The sequence below is a fragment of the Pholcus phalangioides genome, unplaced genomic scaffold (assembly GCF_987345545.1).
Source record: "Pholcus phalangioides strain wild (caught in Gottingen) unplaced genomic scaffold, Ppha-v1.0 ptg000017l_1, whole genome shotgun sequence".
NCBI lineage: Eukaryota > Metazoa > Arthropoda > Arachnida > Araneae > Pholcidae > Pholcus > Pholcus phalangioides.
Window position 1 is genome coordinate 23,045,991 of NW_028301610.1, and position 19,190 is coordinate 23,065,180.

The window sequence follows — 19,190 nt, forward strand, 5'->3', positions numbered from 1 at the left end:
TTCCGTAGAGCAGTTACTGCAGAATTGCTGTTTTGGTGAAACAATTTGACCAAGAAAGTGCGATCTCATAAACTTATCATCATTGTGAGCAGCAAACACATTAAGAAACAAGATCTCTGTAAATGTTTCTAGGTTTTCTAACAGCTGCTGCGTGACATCACATAAATTTACATGTTTACTACAGGTAATAAAAGTAAAACGCCCTCTGGTGGCGACATATGCAACTAATATTTTTTCCCCTGAAACAAATTCCCATCACTTCATGAAGTCCTCTACAAAATTTCACACTTTTCTGATGACTGGTTTTGCCTGTAGGCTACTTTAAAATAGGGTCTTTTAATTATGGATGCCCTGTACTACAAAAAGTTTGAAGATGGTGCATGCATCAGCCTGCAATATCCAATAGCTATAGATGAGATGGCCTTCTTCAGTGACGTCACGAGCTTCGTGTGGAGGTCTTCTGCTATAGATGGCGTTGGTTTGAATGAGAAAACAATTAACTCATTGAATAATAGAGTAGGTGGGCTTTCAAGACAGAATTTATAAGAGTTCTTCCTTTTCATTAGTAATTTTTCATTTTGTACTATTCATTTTTATTTACGTTCATACATTTTGGGCTGTTATGTCGTATGAGGCTTCTTATCAGCAGATGAAATGATATTTTCGGAAAACCGTCGATTATCCCTGCCGTTGATAAGTAAGTCTCTCACTTGTTCCATGCTACAACAAATATACAGATTTGGCGGCATCTTCAGCCTAAGTGCCAGTAGATCACGATCGTCTGAGGAGGTCATTTAGTCTCCTTGCTTATCATCACCTGCACTGATGATGCCCACCACAGTAGTGGACAAAACGTCTGCAGATAAAAAGCCTCAAACATTGCATAACAGCTCAATAAGTATGGATACTCTTAATCAACTTACTGTTTTTTACATTGCTATATACAGAGTATTATTTTGCAAAGGGGTCTGTGTCCTTCATTTTTCATGTTATTGGCACGTTGGTCAAAGGACTTTATCTTACTAGCACAAATTTCCCAAGAAATACAAAACTTAAGAGCCCCTAATCAAACCCCTTCTGAAGAAAACACCAAAATAGAAAAATAAAAAAGTCACCATAAGAAATTGCCTGAAAACATTTTAACCCATATAAAAATAGTGGGAGTTCTTAAAAGTTCCACACACAAGCCTTAACAGAAAGACTCATTCTCAAATTGCCCCCCCCCCCAGATCTAAAGTATTTGCCTATCACTTGAATTCCCAACTATCCACATCAGCTTCACCACATCTGCAAATTTGCTAACATTCCCCTTAATATCCTGATCCAGTTTATCAATAAAACGTGAAAAAAGTATGGGCCCAAAGGACACTTCCTTGAGGGACTTCTCTTTACACCTGTCAAATCAGAAAAATCCCTGTTTACCACAACCTGTTGTGACCCATCTCTCAACCACGATTTCATCCAATTCAACAAGTTCCTCCAATCCCATGTAAACATTTCAAGAGTTTATCTTGTTGGACCCTCAGCGAATGCCTTTTGGAAATCAAGATAAACAACATCAATGTTATTGCCTTTTCCCAAAGCTTTAGTCTTGTGATCAGACTATACAATACAATACAAATACAACGCCACAACAGGCAAAATGCCCAACGAGGTGGCTGAGAAAAAGATGCCCATAAAAAATATGGATGTCATATATTTCTCAAAAATATACCAACCCAATTAAAAATTAGAAGCAAAGCTTTTTTAAATATCAGGACCTCATTAGCAAGCTTCCAATACCCTGGGATGATACCCCTCAGCAACACTACTTCTGTAAATCTGTGAACTGGCCCCAACAGTTCATTAGTACATTCCGTAAGTATTGAATGGTGTTGAGGACTATCACCTAATGACACAACTGTACTTTGGCTATCACCTTCTTTACTAAAAACTGACACAAAAAAGTCATTGAAAGCACTACACATGCCTACATTGTTCTCTACCTAGATTCTTCTATTAAGAGGAGGGGGCAACTGTCCCCTTACATCCATTGTTGACATACTTGAAAAATTATTTTGGGTCTTCGCTAATGTTATCTGCCAACCTGGATTCAACTTCTGTTTTACTTTTCCTAATCACCTTCTTCAATGCCCTTTTTTTTCAGTAAATAATGACTCCACCTGTTCTACTTTTATACTCTCTAAATGCCCTTTTCTTTTCAAGATAAAGATTACATACTTTTTCCATGAACCAGAGAAGGGTGAGACAAACAAACATGCTTTTTATTAATGAAGGGCACAAGGTCATGCAAAACAGAGGAAAGTTTTGCCCTGAATTCTTCCCACTGACTTACATGCCATTTGATTCCAACTGATCCTTTTGAAACTTCTGCTAACCTTTCTCTCAAGAGATAAAAAAAAAAAGTTGGTTCTTCGAAAACAATGAACCATTCTTCTGTTATCGGCTTTACCAGATGGAAAGTTACAGACGAAACTAATGACACAATGATTGCTAGAAGAAAACTCACCTCCCACAAAACATGTTCAACAAGATTCTCGTAATCAGTGAGAACTAAATCCAAAATAGAAGTTCCCCTATTGGTTTCTGATACCTACTGATATAAAAAATTAGCGATGCACCAACTTAGGAAAGCCTGTCTCATATTAATCTCCAGCTGATTGATTCTCCCAATCGATACCCAGATAATTGAAATATTATATGACAAACCTCTTATGCTTACACTTGTAGGAAATTTCCTTATAAAGTTTGGATCCTTATTCGGCGGATTATAACAAACTCCTGCCATAAGCTTATGATAGGGTTACCTATTCAAAAATTGAGAAAGAAAGATGCCTGCTTGCACACCCTTGGTGACATCGCTTTCTCAATTTTAACAACAGATGGTGCACTATACTAACAAAAACCACCGCCACCACAATATTTTTTCCAACTAAAATAGAACCAATTAAAAAAAAACAAAGACAAATAATGCTTTGTCTCCCTTCACTAATAATGAATTGTTTCCAACTGTTGGGTTAATTTTATTACTTTGCTAAGAGAGGAAGAGAGGGTTTCTTTGGTGAACAAACCTTGCTTTTTGTTACGTTTATTGACATTTTTGAAAGCTTTTATAGCAGCCTTGTGTTAAGCTCTACCCCCAGAAGGTTTTTTTCTCTTTCTTCCAAAAGTATTACTTTTTTTTGCTGAGGAATCATCTATGATTGTTGTTTGTATCCTATTTTCTTCATTTCTGAATGTAAGAGATAACAACCCGCCCCCCCCCCCTTTTTAGTACATGGCATTAGCTGTTGGTGAGCAAACAATGATATTCTCAAAGTGGACATTGCGGTTTTCTTCTTCCAGAGCTGCTTATAGGATTGTGTTTTTTGTATTATCCTGGATCAAGCTGGCTCACAGTTAGAATAGCCTTGGCCCTGCTTGGAGGCAACTTGAGATTTTGTATTCTGAGAATTTTGTGGGTGACTGATTAAATTGTGTGAATATAAGTGGAAAAAAAACACTCATGAAACACACTCATATCAATAAAGAAAAATACGTTTCAGAGTGGAAACTAATCTTTTACCAAAAAAAAAAATTCTGGAAACCTGAAAAGGAGGACAAAAGGGTGAATTTTCCAAAACGTAGGAGGTTGATTGAAATTACATCAAAAGGAGGACGTTTGGTAACCCTAGCTTATGATCGTTTTTGTTTTCAAGCTCAGCCCATGAAGTTCCAATAACCCTTCTCTGTATGTTACACTCTCTAGCAAGGCTGTAGCAAGAGGGGGGGGGGGCTTGGGGATCTGCCCCCCCAAAAATATGAGAATATGCCAGAACAAATGGGGAAAAGATGGCCAAATCTATTGTCCGACCGCTTCTGTCCCCCCTTCCCCCAAAATGCAAGTGGTTCCCCCCTGAATGAAATTTATGGCTACGCTGGCCTGCTCTCTCTCTAACCTCTAAACATGGCTTCATGTAAATCAAGACTCCATCCGCCACTTTCCTGCCAGACCTATTTTTTTTAAAAGTATTGTATCCTGGTATATGTTGGAATTATTCATCCCTGTCATTGGGCAAAAGACCATGGCCCTCCACTGCTATCATTTTAGTTTCTAAAACATTTTTCTTATTATCTACACTCCAGGCATTTATTAGCACACATTTTAATTTGCCCAGTAATTTAGTGTCAACTGAGAAGCTATCCAAGTCAGAGGTGGATAATTCCCCATCAATACTGTTATTATTACCCTTAACTAACCTACATTCCCAAGTACACACACAGTAAGACCTTCTTGTGGGCTTTTTTGGGACTTATTACTTTTAAACATTCAATGAAAGTGAGTATTTCTACTTGTTAGATGAGAATTGCAGACCAAGATATTCCATTTAACAACAATCAAAAATATTTAGAGAGCCTGGTGACTATTTTTCTTACTAAGAAAGACAGTAAGCCCCACATGCACTAAATAGGCAAGCAAAATCATGCATGGATATAATTGTCTTAATGCAAAATTACAGATCAAGGTCATTGGTGCATGAGGAATCTCACACAATTGCAATTAACATATCAATTGTTGCAAGCTTGTAGGGGCCAGTGGCCACAGTCGTGTGATATTCGAAATGGCCTTGCACTCTAGATGGGTGCTTTCTACAATTCTTTTTTGCTAATTTTTTTTATTCAGACTGAAACCCGACTGATGGCATAGTGTTGGTTGGCCGAAGTTGGTTTTCTGTGGTTTTTCAACTTTAGGCTCTCAAATGCAAGCTGATCTCCCTTTTTAAAAGTCTCAACACAGAACAATCAGGCCTATAAAACTATATTCAAAAACTTCACACATAATACAAAGGCAAAGACAATCTACCATTTTTTTTTGCTTTAGAAGTCAGATGGCAGCACTTCTTAAAAATGCATAACAGGCATTCCTCAGAAACAAACTCCATCTTAGGTACAAAAAACATACATGACACATTTTGACATGCACCAATTTCTTAGTAGTTTCTCAGAGGAATGTTTATGATTTGCATGTGCAGTTCAGTTGCAGTAGTGGTTAGGGATATCAGATTCCAGAATTTAGAAATGAAGACGCATGCACTGAAACCCTTGGAAATATCACTCAGATATATTCACAATAGATGGCGCTACTGTAGTAAAAAAGAACAGCAATTGTTTTTTAACATAAACAGAACTGATTTTGATACATATTTATACAGCATGTTTCCTTAGAAGTGTAGCCTACTTCTTTAATGGAGGAAATTTATTAAGGAATCAAGCATCAGGCACTGATCTAGAGAAAAGGGCCGATCATGCATCTCCTCCTCCCTAAGCGCCTGATAATATCGGACAATGGGCGTGTCTTGTAAAATGAGGAATAGCAGTAACCATTAACACACAATAAATCCCTCCCTCTGACAAATCTAGAGGCAGATTTATGGCTTTGTCCCCTGTGAGCTATTTAAATTTTGCCTTCCTTCGCCCACTCCAATATGATGTACTTGACCACCAATTACTAGAATTTACCACCCTGGGGCTATAGCCTGCTTAGAATCCCTTTAAATATGCTTCTAGACACATATTGCCTTGAATCCGCACCTATCAGGCATTGAGTGTTGCTTCTACATTGTTTATTTATGAATGGAAGAAGGAAGTAGTAACACTGGGGGCATCTTATCACATGGGCCCACCTGAGCAAGGATCTGGATCCTCGGTCACATAGGAGGACTCCATGATAATGAGATCTGGTGCGAAAAGTATGTAAATTGGTAGGCTGGCATTTCCAGCAAGGTAGAAGAGCCCCTAGAATACAATACCCACCGCTTATTGAAATTAATTTATTCTGACATTATTGATTTCATTAAGTGACCAATTTTTACAACCAGCAGATCAAAAACTAAAATTAAAAATATGTACTTTTGAACAAGAAGTTTGTAAAGTAAAAATATAATGTATTCGATACAGATTGATACTTTTATTAATAAATAGTTTATTACCAATTAATTAAACTAGCACATGCAGTGCAATTTTTAATACACATGTTCTCAAGGATGTTATGCCTTACATTTTCTTGAAGACTTGGATTAGTCTTTTTGCAGAATGTGTTATTATTTTCTCAACACTATTGAGAGATTTTAAAAGGCTCTATCTAGTCAGTTATTTTTTATTTTATTTTATGATTTTTGATTTAAAGATTTTTTTTCTCGACATCTCATTTTGATATTAAAGACAAAGTTTACATACATGAAGTGCCACATAACAATACATAACAGGCACTTACCTGAAGATGATGAAGCAAGAGAAGAAAGAGCATCAGATGCTGATTGATGCATGATTGGTGAACAAATTTTAGTACTGGGTTTAGTTGAAGAATCAGAGTTTGTAGTATGAGAAGTAGGTGGCGGTAATGATGGTGGTGGCACAAGCACAGCATTTCGTCCAAGCACAGAGAAAGCACTTGGTGAATGTGTTAAATGAGGCAGGGGAGAACGAACAGGAGGTGAAGACTGAGCAGTAAATATAGTAGTGGAAGGGGCTGTTGAAAAAATTAGTATATAAAAAGTTCATATAGCAGATATGAAGTGAGAATATAAAAATTATCCATTTTTTGGAAAGCGTTCATAAATATAGTAGAGGAAGGGGCTGTTGAAAAAATTAGTATATAAAAAGTTCATATAGCAGATATGAAGTGAGAATATAAAAATTATCCATTTTTTGGAAAGCGTTCACAAATCCAGATATGCAGCGTGGTTTTGAACTAAATCCTCTACTTAGATACCTATGGTAAGCATTCCAGTTATAAGACTTTTCTGATACTTGATATTCAAGTCATTCAGAACATAAGAAAACAATTTATGACATAAATAAAAATTAATACAAATCCTCTTTGAGTGAAAATGTGGCACTTTAAGGACAAAAAGAATATGATTTGAAGCTTCAAAACTTTATTTTCATTAAACAATGAGCTTGATGTGTTGGCCTTCTCTGTCAAGGACTACTTGAAACCATCACAGAGCATAATCAACAGTTTAATGGGGAGTCACATAGGAAATATTAGCTGCATTTCATGCTATGCTAGCTTTTAAGTTAATGATGTACATACATTTTTCTAATAAATCTAACATATTAGGCAAATCCTTAAAGCTAGAAATCATACAGAAAACAACTGCATCCCTTCTTGATGCCACACCTGTCACTACTTTCTTCAAACTTCATTATGCATGCTAATGCCTCATTTGTAATCACTGCTTTTTTGCAGTCTTTTTAAAAGACAGTACTGTCAAATGCAGCATAGCTATTGCCACTATTCTTTATAGGACCATTAGAGTGTTTTTTCCCTCTCATTTGAATGCTAAATGGGTTGCTTTCAGTCCAATATTATCACCTTTCAAGACTGAAGCCACAATATTGCAAACTTGCTCAAACTTATGATAGAAAATGTCATCTGGCAATGAAAATTTGAACTTTCTTCTTTGCAAATTTATTAGCCTGAGTGTCCAAAATACAAAGTTTCAGAAAAATCTTGTCAATAGATAGTGATTGGCCAGTCTCTAGTAATAGTCATCATTTCAAGAAATAAATTTTAACAGCAGATATACCTAAAAGACTGGCAGTATCAAAAGAACTTCTTGATGGGCCTCTGGGGCTCTGCTGTTCTGCATTATCCATAACAGCAATGCAGTTTCACCTACAAGATAAAATTAATCAATAGAAAACAATGTATAAAAGATAAGTGTAATAATCTTACATTCATTTTACTTAAGTTAAATTGAACATACAATAGTTCATTAATAACTGAAATTATGAAAAGTATTTAATGAATAATGCTAGACCATCCACTACATGAATTTTATTTATTTATTTTTTCATTATACCAACTGTCTGCATTTGTCCATAGCAATATATCTCAAACCACTGCAAAACTCACCACAGATTCTCTCTCCAACTTATGTAATAGCAGAGCAAATATACATTACAAAAGTTTCTTTTCAAATCAATGAAAACTATCATAGAGTCATTAGTGTTGTTGACACTCTGATTTAGGTATTCATTTACTTTTGCGATTGCCATTTTAGTGCTTTTTCCTGTTTGAAAATCGTATTGACACCTCAAGGAAGTAGTCTATATGTATTACAGAGCTCCTGAAATGAAAAAATAAAGGTGAATCTGAAGGAAATGGTGTTCGATATGTGGAAAATCCAGATCACTTTCAAGTAAGCCAAATTGTTGATACATGCATCAACACTGCAGAAAAAGATGATAGAATATTTGTAGTCATTCAATTAAATGGGAAAAAAAATTGCCATTTTGAATGTGATTTTTGGCAGTCACATGAGCATCATGAGCATAAGTGATTATGGGTTTCTTAAACCTAAACAATTCAATCTTGAAAACAAATATATTTTTCCAAAGTTCCAGAGGTGAAATTTTTAAACCCATTGAATACGTCAAAGTGACTGTATATTACAATACTAAATCCAGTAAAGAAGAATTAAACCTTGTCAATTTGAAGAGAGAACCTATCCTTGGTCAAAATTCGATGCGTAAATTGGATATCAACATAAATGACATTCATGATTCCACAAGTGTGAAGCATATTCCCGTGTGTGCTGTAAAAAGATCTGTTCCTAGTATTGTCAATGAATACTCTGATGCCTTTGAACAGAAAGTGTGCAAGATTCCAGATTATACATGCTCCCCTAAAAATACAGAAAGATGCCAAACCAGTGTTTGTTAAACCACGTCCAGTACCATATGGTTTGTGAGAAAAAGAACTGGATAACTTGTGTGATCATAGAAAAAGGGATCATTCAGAATGGGGAACTCCAGTTGTCATCATGCCAAAATCTGATGGTTCTGTAAGAATTTGCGCTCATTACAAGGTGACTATAAACAATCAACTTAATGATACCAGACACCCAATAAACAAGATCGAACACATATTCAACAAGCTATGTGGTGGATCATATTTCTGCACCTTGGACACCTACAAAGCATATTTGCATTTAGTAGTCGACAAAGACAGTGCAAAAGTTCAAACGATCTCTGCACATCAAGGTACCCATTTGGCAAAACAATTGTTTTTTGGCATTAAAACAGCACCAAACGAATTTCATTCCTCCATGGATCAGTTTTTTCAAGATTTAGATGGAGTAACTGCATATTTTGATAATTTAATTATACAAGGTAAGACTTATGAGGAATGCACAACACGCTTGCTGAATGTTCTAGATACATTACGAAAATATAATTTGCATGTAAATATCAACAAATGTGTAAATTTTTTTGAAAAACATGTAGAATACCTTGGACATGTCATAACTTCTAAAGGACTGAGCTTCAGCTAAGATTCAAGCTATTCAAGAAGTACCCAGACCAAAAAATTTTGATGAATTGAGACAATTTTTGGGCTTAGTTATGTATTAATCAAAATTCATTGAGAGTGCATCAAGATTACTTCATTTACTAACCAAACTTCTCAGGAAAGTTATTCTGTTCAACTGGACAGCTGATTGTGAAGTAGCATGGATAAAAATCAAGTCTGAAATTGCTAGTGACTAAGTCTTCATACCATTCACCCCTGCACTTCCAGTGACTTTGGCTACTGATGCTAGTCCATATGGTCTATCTGAAATATTATCACATATTATGCTTGATGGAAGTGAACGTCCAATTGCATTAATCTCAAGATCACTAACAGCTGCCAAGAAAAATTACAGTCAGCTCAACCGAGAAGCTATAGCTGTATTTTGGCATGCAGAAAGTTCTATGATTACATCTTCGGTCAAAAAATTCACATTAGTAGTGGACAATAAACCAATGATCATCATCTTGCATCTAGAGAAAAAAACTTCCAGCACTATCAGCTCAAGAATATTGTGGTATGCACATTCCCTTTCCAACTTTGACTATGACATCAAGCATTGAAAATCATCTGAACATTTGAATCATCTGAACTATTTGTTGAGAAGTCCCTTACCACTGACAGATGTACAAGTAAACAAACCAAGTTTGTATAAGTTTGTATGTGCTATGTATGCTTGTATATTGTATAGATATTGTGTATATGTACATATTTCATATTTGTATAATTAAAAAAAAAGTTCCACTGGCCGAAAAAAAATCAAAGAAAATGTTTTCTGTCAGCACTGGAGGAGCGCAAAATCCGAGATGAAAGTGCAAAAAAATTTTTCTTTGTTAGGAATTGTTTGGATAAATTATTAAATTGTGAGGGGGGTGCATGACCCCCCCAGGTAGGGCCGACAGGGCTCCAGCTTGGGACCTGGGACTAAATCCTTATCATTTTTCTTTTTTTTTCACTCTATAAATTAACTGTAGAAGGGGCCCCATGGAAAATTTGGCTTGGGTCCAGTGAAAGATTCCTACCTAGGGTTCCTGATGCAGGATGTGCGGGCTATGGGGGGGGGGCAATAGGTAGGAGGTGCAAAAAATAAGTCTACACGGGTACAGATTTTATCTCAAGCTGTCCCGATAGCTTTCATTCTTGTTTCTGGTATTATGGCCAGAGGCCCTGTCTATTTTCGCAACATTTCCATTGTCGAAGTATGACTTAAAGGCGCGATGTCATGTGAATTTTTACTACGTTAAATTCTGGGGTCTTAACTAAAGTCTATGCTGCCGCCCCCTACAACCTGCCTCCTGGGTGCACTGCACCCCTTGCAACCTCGCTTAAGCCATCCCTGATTTGCATATATATGAATTGGCATCATCATCATGCCCCCCCCCCCCAGCAATCATCGTTCACTCCCCCTCCAGATTTTCAAGTCTATCTCTGTCTATGCCTTTACCATTAAGCCCAGTTAATCCAAGTTCTACTGTATAGTAGTAACAGATTTATGAAAAATAAATAAATAAAAAAATTGTGGGGAAAGAAGATACTACAAAATATTAGAGAAAGACATACTCTCCACTTGTTAATACAGGTTATACTGAAAAACTGGCTAATTTTGTAGAGATACAGATTTTTGGAAAAATTTCATCTCTGTCGCTACCGGGACTAGAGCCCCAGGTCTCAAATGCCGATCGAGTGCTCTACCAACTAAGCTGTAGTGACAGATAGAATATTTCACCAATGGAGTGCATTTGAAGGACCCGGGTTCGACTCCCAGTAGTGGAAGAGATGAAATTTCTCCAAAAGTCAGTATCTTCACAAAATTAGCCAGTTTTTGAGTACAACCTGTAGTACCACAAAGTGTAATGGATGTGGTCGGATTGCCAAATTTGGTGAATTTTGCAAGCACATCCATATGATGACCATGGCATATTCTGATCTGTTGTTGAACAAGCATTTTTGTGCTTTCACCTCACAGCCAGAACACGGTGGACAACATATTTTTAACATTTCTTGAGTAAGTTGTAGTTATTTGTTCAATTATTTCATTTTTGTGATATTTCCCAGAATAATGAAATCATGCAATGCTGATTAAGTTCTCATTTTGTCCTCATTGGCTATCATTTCCATTCTAGGAGCAAATTTCCCATGTGTTGGATGAGTACAGTGTTGTTAATTTTAACTTTTTAAGTAGTTTTTTAGCAAAAAATAATTAAATTGCAAAATTTGGTTTTTGTTAAAATTTAAGAAATACTTATAGATTAATTAATATGGGAATAGTGTTAATTACATTAATAAACTAAATTAAATTGATTATAAGAAGTTTGAATGATTTTTCCAAAATTTTATTGTTTTTAATAGGGCTGGGAATCGATTAAAATTTTTAACTGATTAATCAAAAATATTTAAACGATTAATCAGAATTTAATGTGATATTTTCAAATGCAAAACTATTGATATTGATATTAAAAAATTGATTGATTAAAATTGATATTTTCAAACATTCATAGTAAACACAATGTTGGTAACCATGTAATATTAATTGATGTTATAAAAATATATTCTATTCATTTCACGTATCTATCCACTGAGTGGATGTAAATAATCATATAGAAATATATTAACAAATAAAGGCCGCCCACTTGAAACAATTTAATATTGATTCCCATTGCCAGAAACATGAATGCAAATTTCTAGAACTTGGAAAACGACTTTTGAATGTTTACTCTACCCATGTTACTCTATGGAAGTTGTTCTCCTAAAATATTTTGTAAAATGTGTTTCAATAGGGGATTCTATATTTGCTTACATCCATTCAGTAGATAGATGCGTGAAATGAACAGAGAATATGTTTTTATACCATCAATTAATATTACACAGTTACCAACACTACGTTTGCTATGAATGAACAGAATTTGAAAATATTCGAAAAAAATTTGATTAATCGGTTGATTAATCTATTAAATTTTTTCGATTTACCAGTTAAAAATTTTAATCCCCAGCCCTAAAAATAAGTGATCCAACCAGCTGATAAATTCAAAAGTGAAAATTTGTAAATTCATGTCTCTGGTATGAAAGGAATGATATGCTGAACATGCTTGTCATATCCTGGAATTTCTTCACTTGAATTTTGTCGTATTTTATTTTAAATCAGTAATTTTAGAAATCATCACTAGTTTTGTTGAATCGACTTGTGTTTTTTTATGTCGAAACATTTAATCAAAATATTGATTCAAATATTTTCAAATAATGTCTCTTGTCTGAAATGTTTATATAGAAACATAATTTAAAACATTCAATTGGTTTAGTAAAATAAATCAAGTAAAATTAATAAACTGTTAATAAAATTTTTAATCAAATTTTGATCAGATTGATTGAGTTGATCAACTCAACTAAAATTTTTAACCACCATTAACAAATGATCGATTAACTGACCTGATTAATTGAACCAGCCCTAGTTTTTAATGTTAATACTATTTAAACCAAACAAAAAAAAATGGTTTAAACCACAAAACCTGGTTTTTGGTTTTTTTACCAACGCTGCTTTGATCACATGTTGACTTTAACTTCTTGACAAAGTGATAGATTAAAAGTCTGTCCAAGACGATTTATTTTTTAAACACTAATTTATTGTAATAATCAAAACAAAATATTAATTATAATTTTCAATTTTGCACTCGATGTCTAGAACATATAATATATAATTTTATGGTCCATTTTATCTATTGATTACCTGTGTTCAATTTACTGAGCAAAATAGAGCTGTTTATTCAAAATATGTGTGATAGGAGATCACAGGGTTAGGTTTTTGAACTTACTTAGTATTAAAACAGTCAAAAACTTATTGTCAGAATGTTATCATTCTTACTTTTGTACTTGGAATAACTTATAGGAGCTTTTCCTCAGGATCATATGCAATTAACACTGCTAAATTAAAGGACATTTTAGCCCTATAATTTAGTATTTTCATTGCTAATTATATTCTAATGTTATGCACAACAAAGGTATGGTTTTAACTATCTCTCTCTCAGTGATTATCTAGACAATTTAACAATAACAGATATTAACATTATACAAATACAAATACAACGCCACAACAGGCAAAATGCCCAACGAGGTGGCTGAGAAAAAGATGCCCATAACAAATATAGATGTCATATATTTCAAAAATACAGCAACCCAATTAAAAACTAAAATTATAAACAATATATACACATGGTAAAATACTATACAATGCCCATAATGTATTTATGGTTGTCTTATTCTAAGTATGGATAGCTTCTCGATTTACCCCAACATGTTTATCATATTTCTTTTTAAACGTGTCCATTATGTTATAATTAACTACCTCCGGGGGTAAGCTATTCCATTTATTAACAACCCTATTAGAGAAAAATTCCCTGCGACACCATAACTTCGCATTGTCCCTTACCAATCGATACTGGTGTCCCCTTGTAAATGCAGTCGATTGGCGGTGTTTAATACACCAACTAAGTTCATGGTTCATCTTATCCATCCCGTTGAAAATTTTGAACACTTCGATCATATCTCCTCGACATCTGTGTACATCCAATGTAAACATATTCAAAAAATGAAGTCACTCTTCATAACTCAAGCCCCGTGTGTGCCAATAAGGACACGCGTAGCTCTTCTCTGCACCCTTTCAACCAAGTCTATTTCCCTCTGTAGGTATGGTCTCCAAAACCTTATTGCATACTCCAGTCCCGGACGAACTAAGCCTCGAAAAAGCAGAAAAATTACTTTAGGAGAACGCGAAGAGACCTTTTTGAAAATGATATCACACACACACACACACACAAGCATTCTATTCATTTTTTTGACCACCGATGAACAATGTTCAGAAAGCCTAAGCTGCTCGTCAATGAGAATTCCCAAATAGGTGACTTTGTTTGCATCCGGTATGTAAAACCATTCAACCCGTAAGAGAATTGTGGGTTGTTCGAACCAAAATGAGCAACCATGCACTTATGAATGTTAAACGTCATGCTCCATTCATTTGCCCATGCTGCAATCCTGTTTAAGTGGGTCTGCATCAACTCCCTATCGCTTTGATTCCCAATTACCCCTATTAGCTTCATGTCATCTGCGAATTTGCTAACAATCCCCTCAATACCCTGATCGAATTTATCAACAAAAAGGGAAAAAAGTATGGGGCTAAGGACACTTCTTTGAGGAACTCCACTTGTGACGCCTGTCCAACCAGAGAATTCCCCATCACCATAACTCGTTGAGACCTATCTCTTAACCACGATTCTGTCCAATTCAGCAAGTTGCCCCCAATCCCAATCTCATGTAAATGCGTAAATGCTTCAAGAGTTTACCATGTTGGACACGATCGAATGCCTTCTGGAAATCAAGGTAAACAACATCTACATTTTTGCTCTTACCCAAAGCCTTAGTCACGTGATCATAGAAACAAAGGAGGCTAGTTACCCATGACTTCCCCTTCCTGAACCAATGCTGATTTTCCGACAATACATTATTCTCGTCTATTCACTTCACAAACTGCCTTTTGATGATAATTTTCAAAATTTTCTAGAGGGATCTCGTCAAACTCACTGGACGATAATTGGACACAGCTTCTCTATTACCCTTCTTAAATATTGGAACAACATTAGCAAGTTTCCAATCCCTTGGGACGATACCCTCAGCAACACTGCTCCTATATATCTGTGCGACTGGCCCCAACAATTCATTAGCACATTCCCTGAGGACCCTGGGATAGATATCATCTGGTCCTGGTGCCTTGCTTGCACATACATTTTTTAGAAGATTCAGGACCTTCACGTCCTCCACTTGAATATCATTGAGGATTTTATTACCGCATGCAACACCAGTATATTGAATATAATTATCTCCATTAAAAACCGACGCAAAAAAGTCATTGAAAGCACTACACGTCTTAAATTCTCTCTAACCTAGACCCTCCTATCGAGAGGTACACTTACATCCATTATTGACATATCGAAAAAATGATTTTGGGTCAGAGCCAATGCCAACCTAGATTCAATTTCTTTTTTACTATCCCTTATCGCTTTCTTCAACACTCTTCTTTTATCAGTAAACAATGATAGGTCACCTCGTCCACTTTTATACTCTCTGAATGCTCTTTTCTTTTCAAGATAAAGGTTCCGCATGCTATCCGTGAACCATAAAGGGTGCGATGTACAAACACACTTTTTTCGAACAAAGGGTATGACATCGTGCAAAAAAGAGGACAGTTTCGTACTAAATTCTTCCCATTGACTTACCACCCCTACTGATTCCAACTGGTCTTTGAAAAATTCCGCTAACCTTCCTCTCAAAACATCAAAGTTAGTTCTCCAAAAACAAGGAACCAGTCTTTTGTTATCAACCTTACCCAAGGAAAAGTTACAGTGAAATCTGACGATACGATGATCACTGGAAGAAAACTCTTCCCCCCCCCCAAATATACTGTATAAGAAATTGAAGAAATTTTGGAAGGTCGAGAATCATGTTGAATTGAAGAATATCAAATAGCTCCATAGTTTTTCCTTCAGCTTTTATGTTATGCTCTATTCAAATTGTATATTTTATAGGAAAAAAAATACAAATATATTGTCCAAAATAATTCTGTAAAGAGCAGAAAATTATTTTACAATCATATTAAGTATTTATTCTTTCCATAACACAGTGACTTTAAACATTACATGTGATGAATGTGTGCATTTTCAATGGGAAATTTTATATTGAAAAGCAATATACACTCAAACCTGTTTTTGTGCGGTCTTTTTTTGGGTGATTTTTTTTTTATGCGATTTTTTTTGTGTGATTTTTTTTTATGCGATTTTTTTTGTGTGATTTTTTAGTGCGATTTTTTTTGTGCAGTTTATGAAAATTTCAATCAAATTAGAACATAACTGACGAAGTTATCAATAAAAAAAATTAGTAGGTTTGATCAGCCATTTAGTTTTTTCGATTTTTGATATTTCATCACATCATTACGCTAGCACATGGCATCGGCGGAGGTTTTAATGCTTTCAGTGAAAATGATCTTGTCGAAATGATTCAGGATGAAACCGTAAGGGATGATGACATTATAAATTACGTAACAGATGTTATTGATGGGCAAGAAGAACCCGATTATATGACAGCAGATAAAATCTATGCAGGACTACAACTTTGCAGTAAATTAGAAGGTAATTTTCTTGCAATTGATGGCAATTCTGAAAGAACTTCAAAATTCCAAAAGGAGCTTCAATCTTGTATATCTGGCTACCGAGACATATACAAGCGTCTAGTGAAATAACAATCATCGCAAAAACTGATCCCTGACTATTGGGTAACTGAAAAAAAGTCAACTCTAAACGAGTGGGAGGTAGTATCTTCAAGTGACAAAGGAGATTTTGAACCAGTTTACCACAAGAAAATTCGCGTATTGTCAGACTACGCAGGATAATGGTTATACATTTTGAACAGTTTTGTATGTCTAAAATAAGTACATATGTAAATAAAATATTTAAAAATGTTCGCATGTGTATTTTCTGAATCAGATTCCAAAAGGTTTGGCGAGATTCCAAGTAGCTGCCCATCCTCGTGTCTTGATTTCGTTTAAAAAAGCAATTTCCAGTTTTTTGTTAAGATTTTGAGTTATTTTATACGTGAGACTTTTTTTATGCAGTCCCTATCCACCGCATAAAAAAAATATTTTTTAAATGTGTTGCGAAAACCATTTTTTATAGCTACTCGTGAAGTTTTGTGAGATTTTTTTTATGCGGTCCCTATCCACCGCACAAAAGCAGGTTTGAGTGTATAAGGTTATTGACAGTTTTTGACATGATTAAACTTTAGTTTAAACATGTCAAAAACTGCCATGCATCAAAAACCTACCAATGCTGATAACCACACCAGAAGAGGCATTAAAACTGGAGTCGTATTATTGGACTTGTGTTAAAAATATCAATCAGATGACACCATTGGCTTTTATTTGTAGACTTCCTGAGATATAGCATGAAACAATTTCACAGGTATGTGCATTTCACTTAAGTGATTAATTTTAGAAAAGATTGATATCACACTAATTCAAATGTTACCAATAGCATCCATATAACATGAAAATTACCTTCGTTTTCATAATGTGGGCAAATTAAAATTTGTTAAAGAAAGAACAACTTATATGAAAATTTCATCCACTTACCACTTACATGAACACTTCTCATTTGAAGATGTGTCCATAGTTTATGGAAGAACCAAAGAAGCTGCAGAACAAAATGAAAAAAAAACTCTTAGAAAATCAAAACGTAATCATATAAATAAATTATTTTGAATTGTACAATCCGAAGAAGAAAAGGTGTAGAATTAGTAACTGATTTACTAATATAATTTTTTTTCAAAGTTCATGAAAACATTTACTGATTTCTATAATTTGGCGTGTTTGTAACTTGATTAAAAACCACTACAAGTTGTAGTGCAACCTGGTAATACAGGTTTCTATTCTGAGTGTTGTGTGTAAGTCAAAATCATACTAAGGGAAAGGTAATTTATTTATGGTCAGAAGGGGGGGGCAGTGTCATTCAGTACATGCAGTCAGCCTAGGTATAGTAAAAATTATGTTAGAAAAACATCAATCTTATAAATGTTGCATTAGAATGGTTGGTATTTTGATGGCTTTTTTAACCCTTTAATTGGCAAACATTGAAATAGGCAAAGACAATTTTTTTGAGGAGTTACATAGAGTAAAAGAGGCATCTTGAATGTCATTATATGGGGAAAAATGTATTTCTGATATTCGAAGAAAATATACAGGATGTTGCCTGTCAGTAACATTGCCAACCTGGTAGCAATATAGAAAAATGAAACTAATACTGCTTATACATAGGGAACATTGCCAACACAGTAGTGGTATAAAAAACAAAACAAATGTTTCTTGCAAAATAAGTAAAAAAATGTACAGTTAAAATGTACAGCATGTACGGTTAAATAATAGTTCAAATACCAAATCACTTGTGGGTCTATTTCCCCCCTAAAAATCTGATATTTTTTGGTTCAACACTTGAACAAACTCATAGGCGTATGCAGAATTTTCTCGAGGGAGGTTACAATGTTTTCCCTTCTAGGGGGGTTTATGTTTTTTCCTGCAAAATAACACAATAATCTTGGCTAAATGGGGGGGGGGGGGTACACCAATTGCGTATGTCAATGGACAAACTACAAATTTTTTTTTCTTTTGGAGTCTCTTAAAATTCTGCATTAGAAGCATGTTCAATTACTATCATTATAAAATTTAAAACATTGTTTAATATTTATTCACCAAAGTGACAGAAAATATTGTACAAAGTTGCTTCATCATTGCAATATAATCTCTCCATCATGCTTATAACTAGCAATGTTGTCTACAGGCAACACATAAAATACATATGAATTACATAATTTGGAATAGTATAAAAATATCATTTATTGTTTTAAAACACATAACTTTATATCATTGTTTAGGAATGCACATCAATATTTCTCCTCCACACATTATACTTCACTCCTAAATCCTAGGGTGAGCAATCGTAGTAGCTTGACTTATCAAAAAGTAGGAGACATACTTTTGAGCAACCTGCGGGCAATTATAGAGACTTCACGCACAATTCACAAATGAAAATAAAATGTTTAGAGGAGTTGTTTAGAAGCCTCAATGCCAGAAACTAGCTCAAAATATAAAATGCCTGCGCTTAAAAAATAAAAAAAAAACATGTGTTGCTTTTGAGAGCAACATTGCCAAGGGCTAAATAGCTGTTCAATTGAGACTGAACAGCATGTCTATTTTATTAAATTACAAATTTTTTCATACATGCAAGATTCTGCTGGATCGTTTTTAAATCAGAATATGCATTTC

The 19,190-nt window shown here is 34.8% G+C and overlaps 1 protein-coding gene across 7 annotated transcripts in view; it reads right to left on the bottom strand.

Moving 5' to 3' along the window:
- The window catches only part of LOC149072557 (bromodomain adjacent to zinc finger domain protein 2B-like), a 339,679-nt gene that overhangs the window by 209,859 nt on the left and 110,630 nt on the right, over nucleotides 1–19,190 (bottom strand). For 6 of the 7 annotated variants that reach the window (XM_089247420.1, XM_089247419.1, XM_089247418.1 and 3 more), the window contains 3 exons: nucleotides 17,505–17,565; nucleotides 7,572–7,660; nucleotides 6,254–6,508 (listed from right to left, as the gene is read on the bottom strand). In XM_089247420.1, coding sequence (XP_089103546.1) covers nucleotides 6,254–6,508; nucleotides 7,572–7,641 — 325 coding nt within the window. In that variant the 5' untranslated portion in view covers nucleotides 7,642–7,660; nucleotides 17,505–17,565. The remainder of the gene's footprint in view (nucleotides 1–6,253; nucleotides 6,509–7,571; nucleotides 7,661–17,504; nucleotides 17,566–19,190) is intronic. The other variant, XM_089247421.1, reaches the window with a different exon arrangement.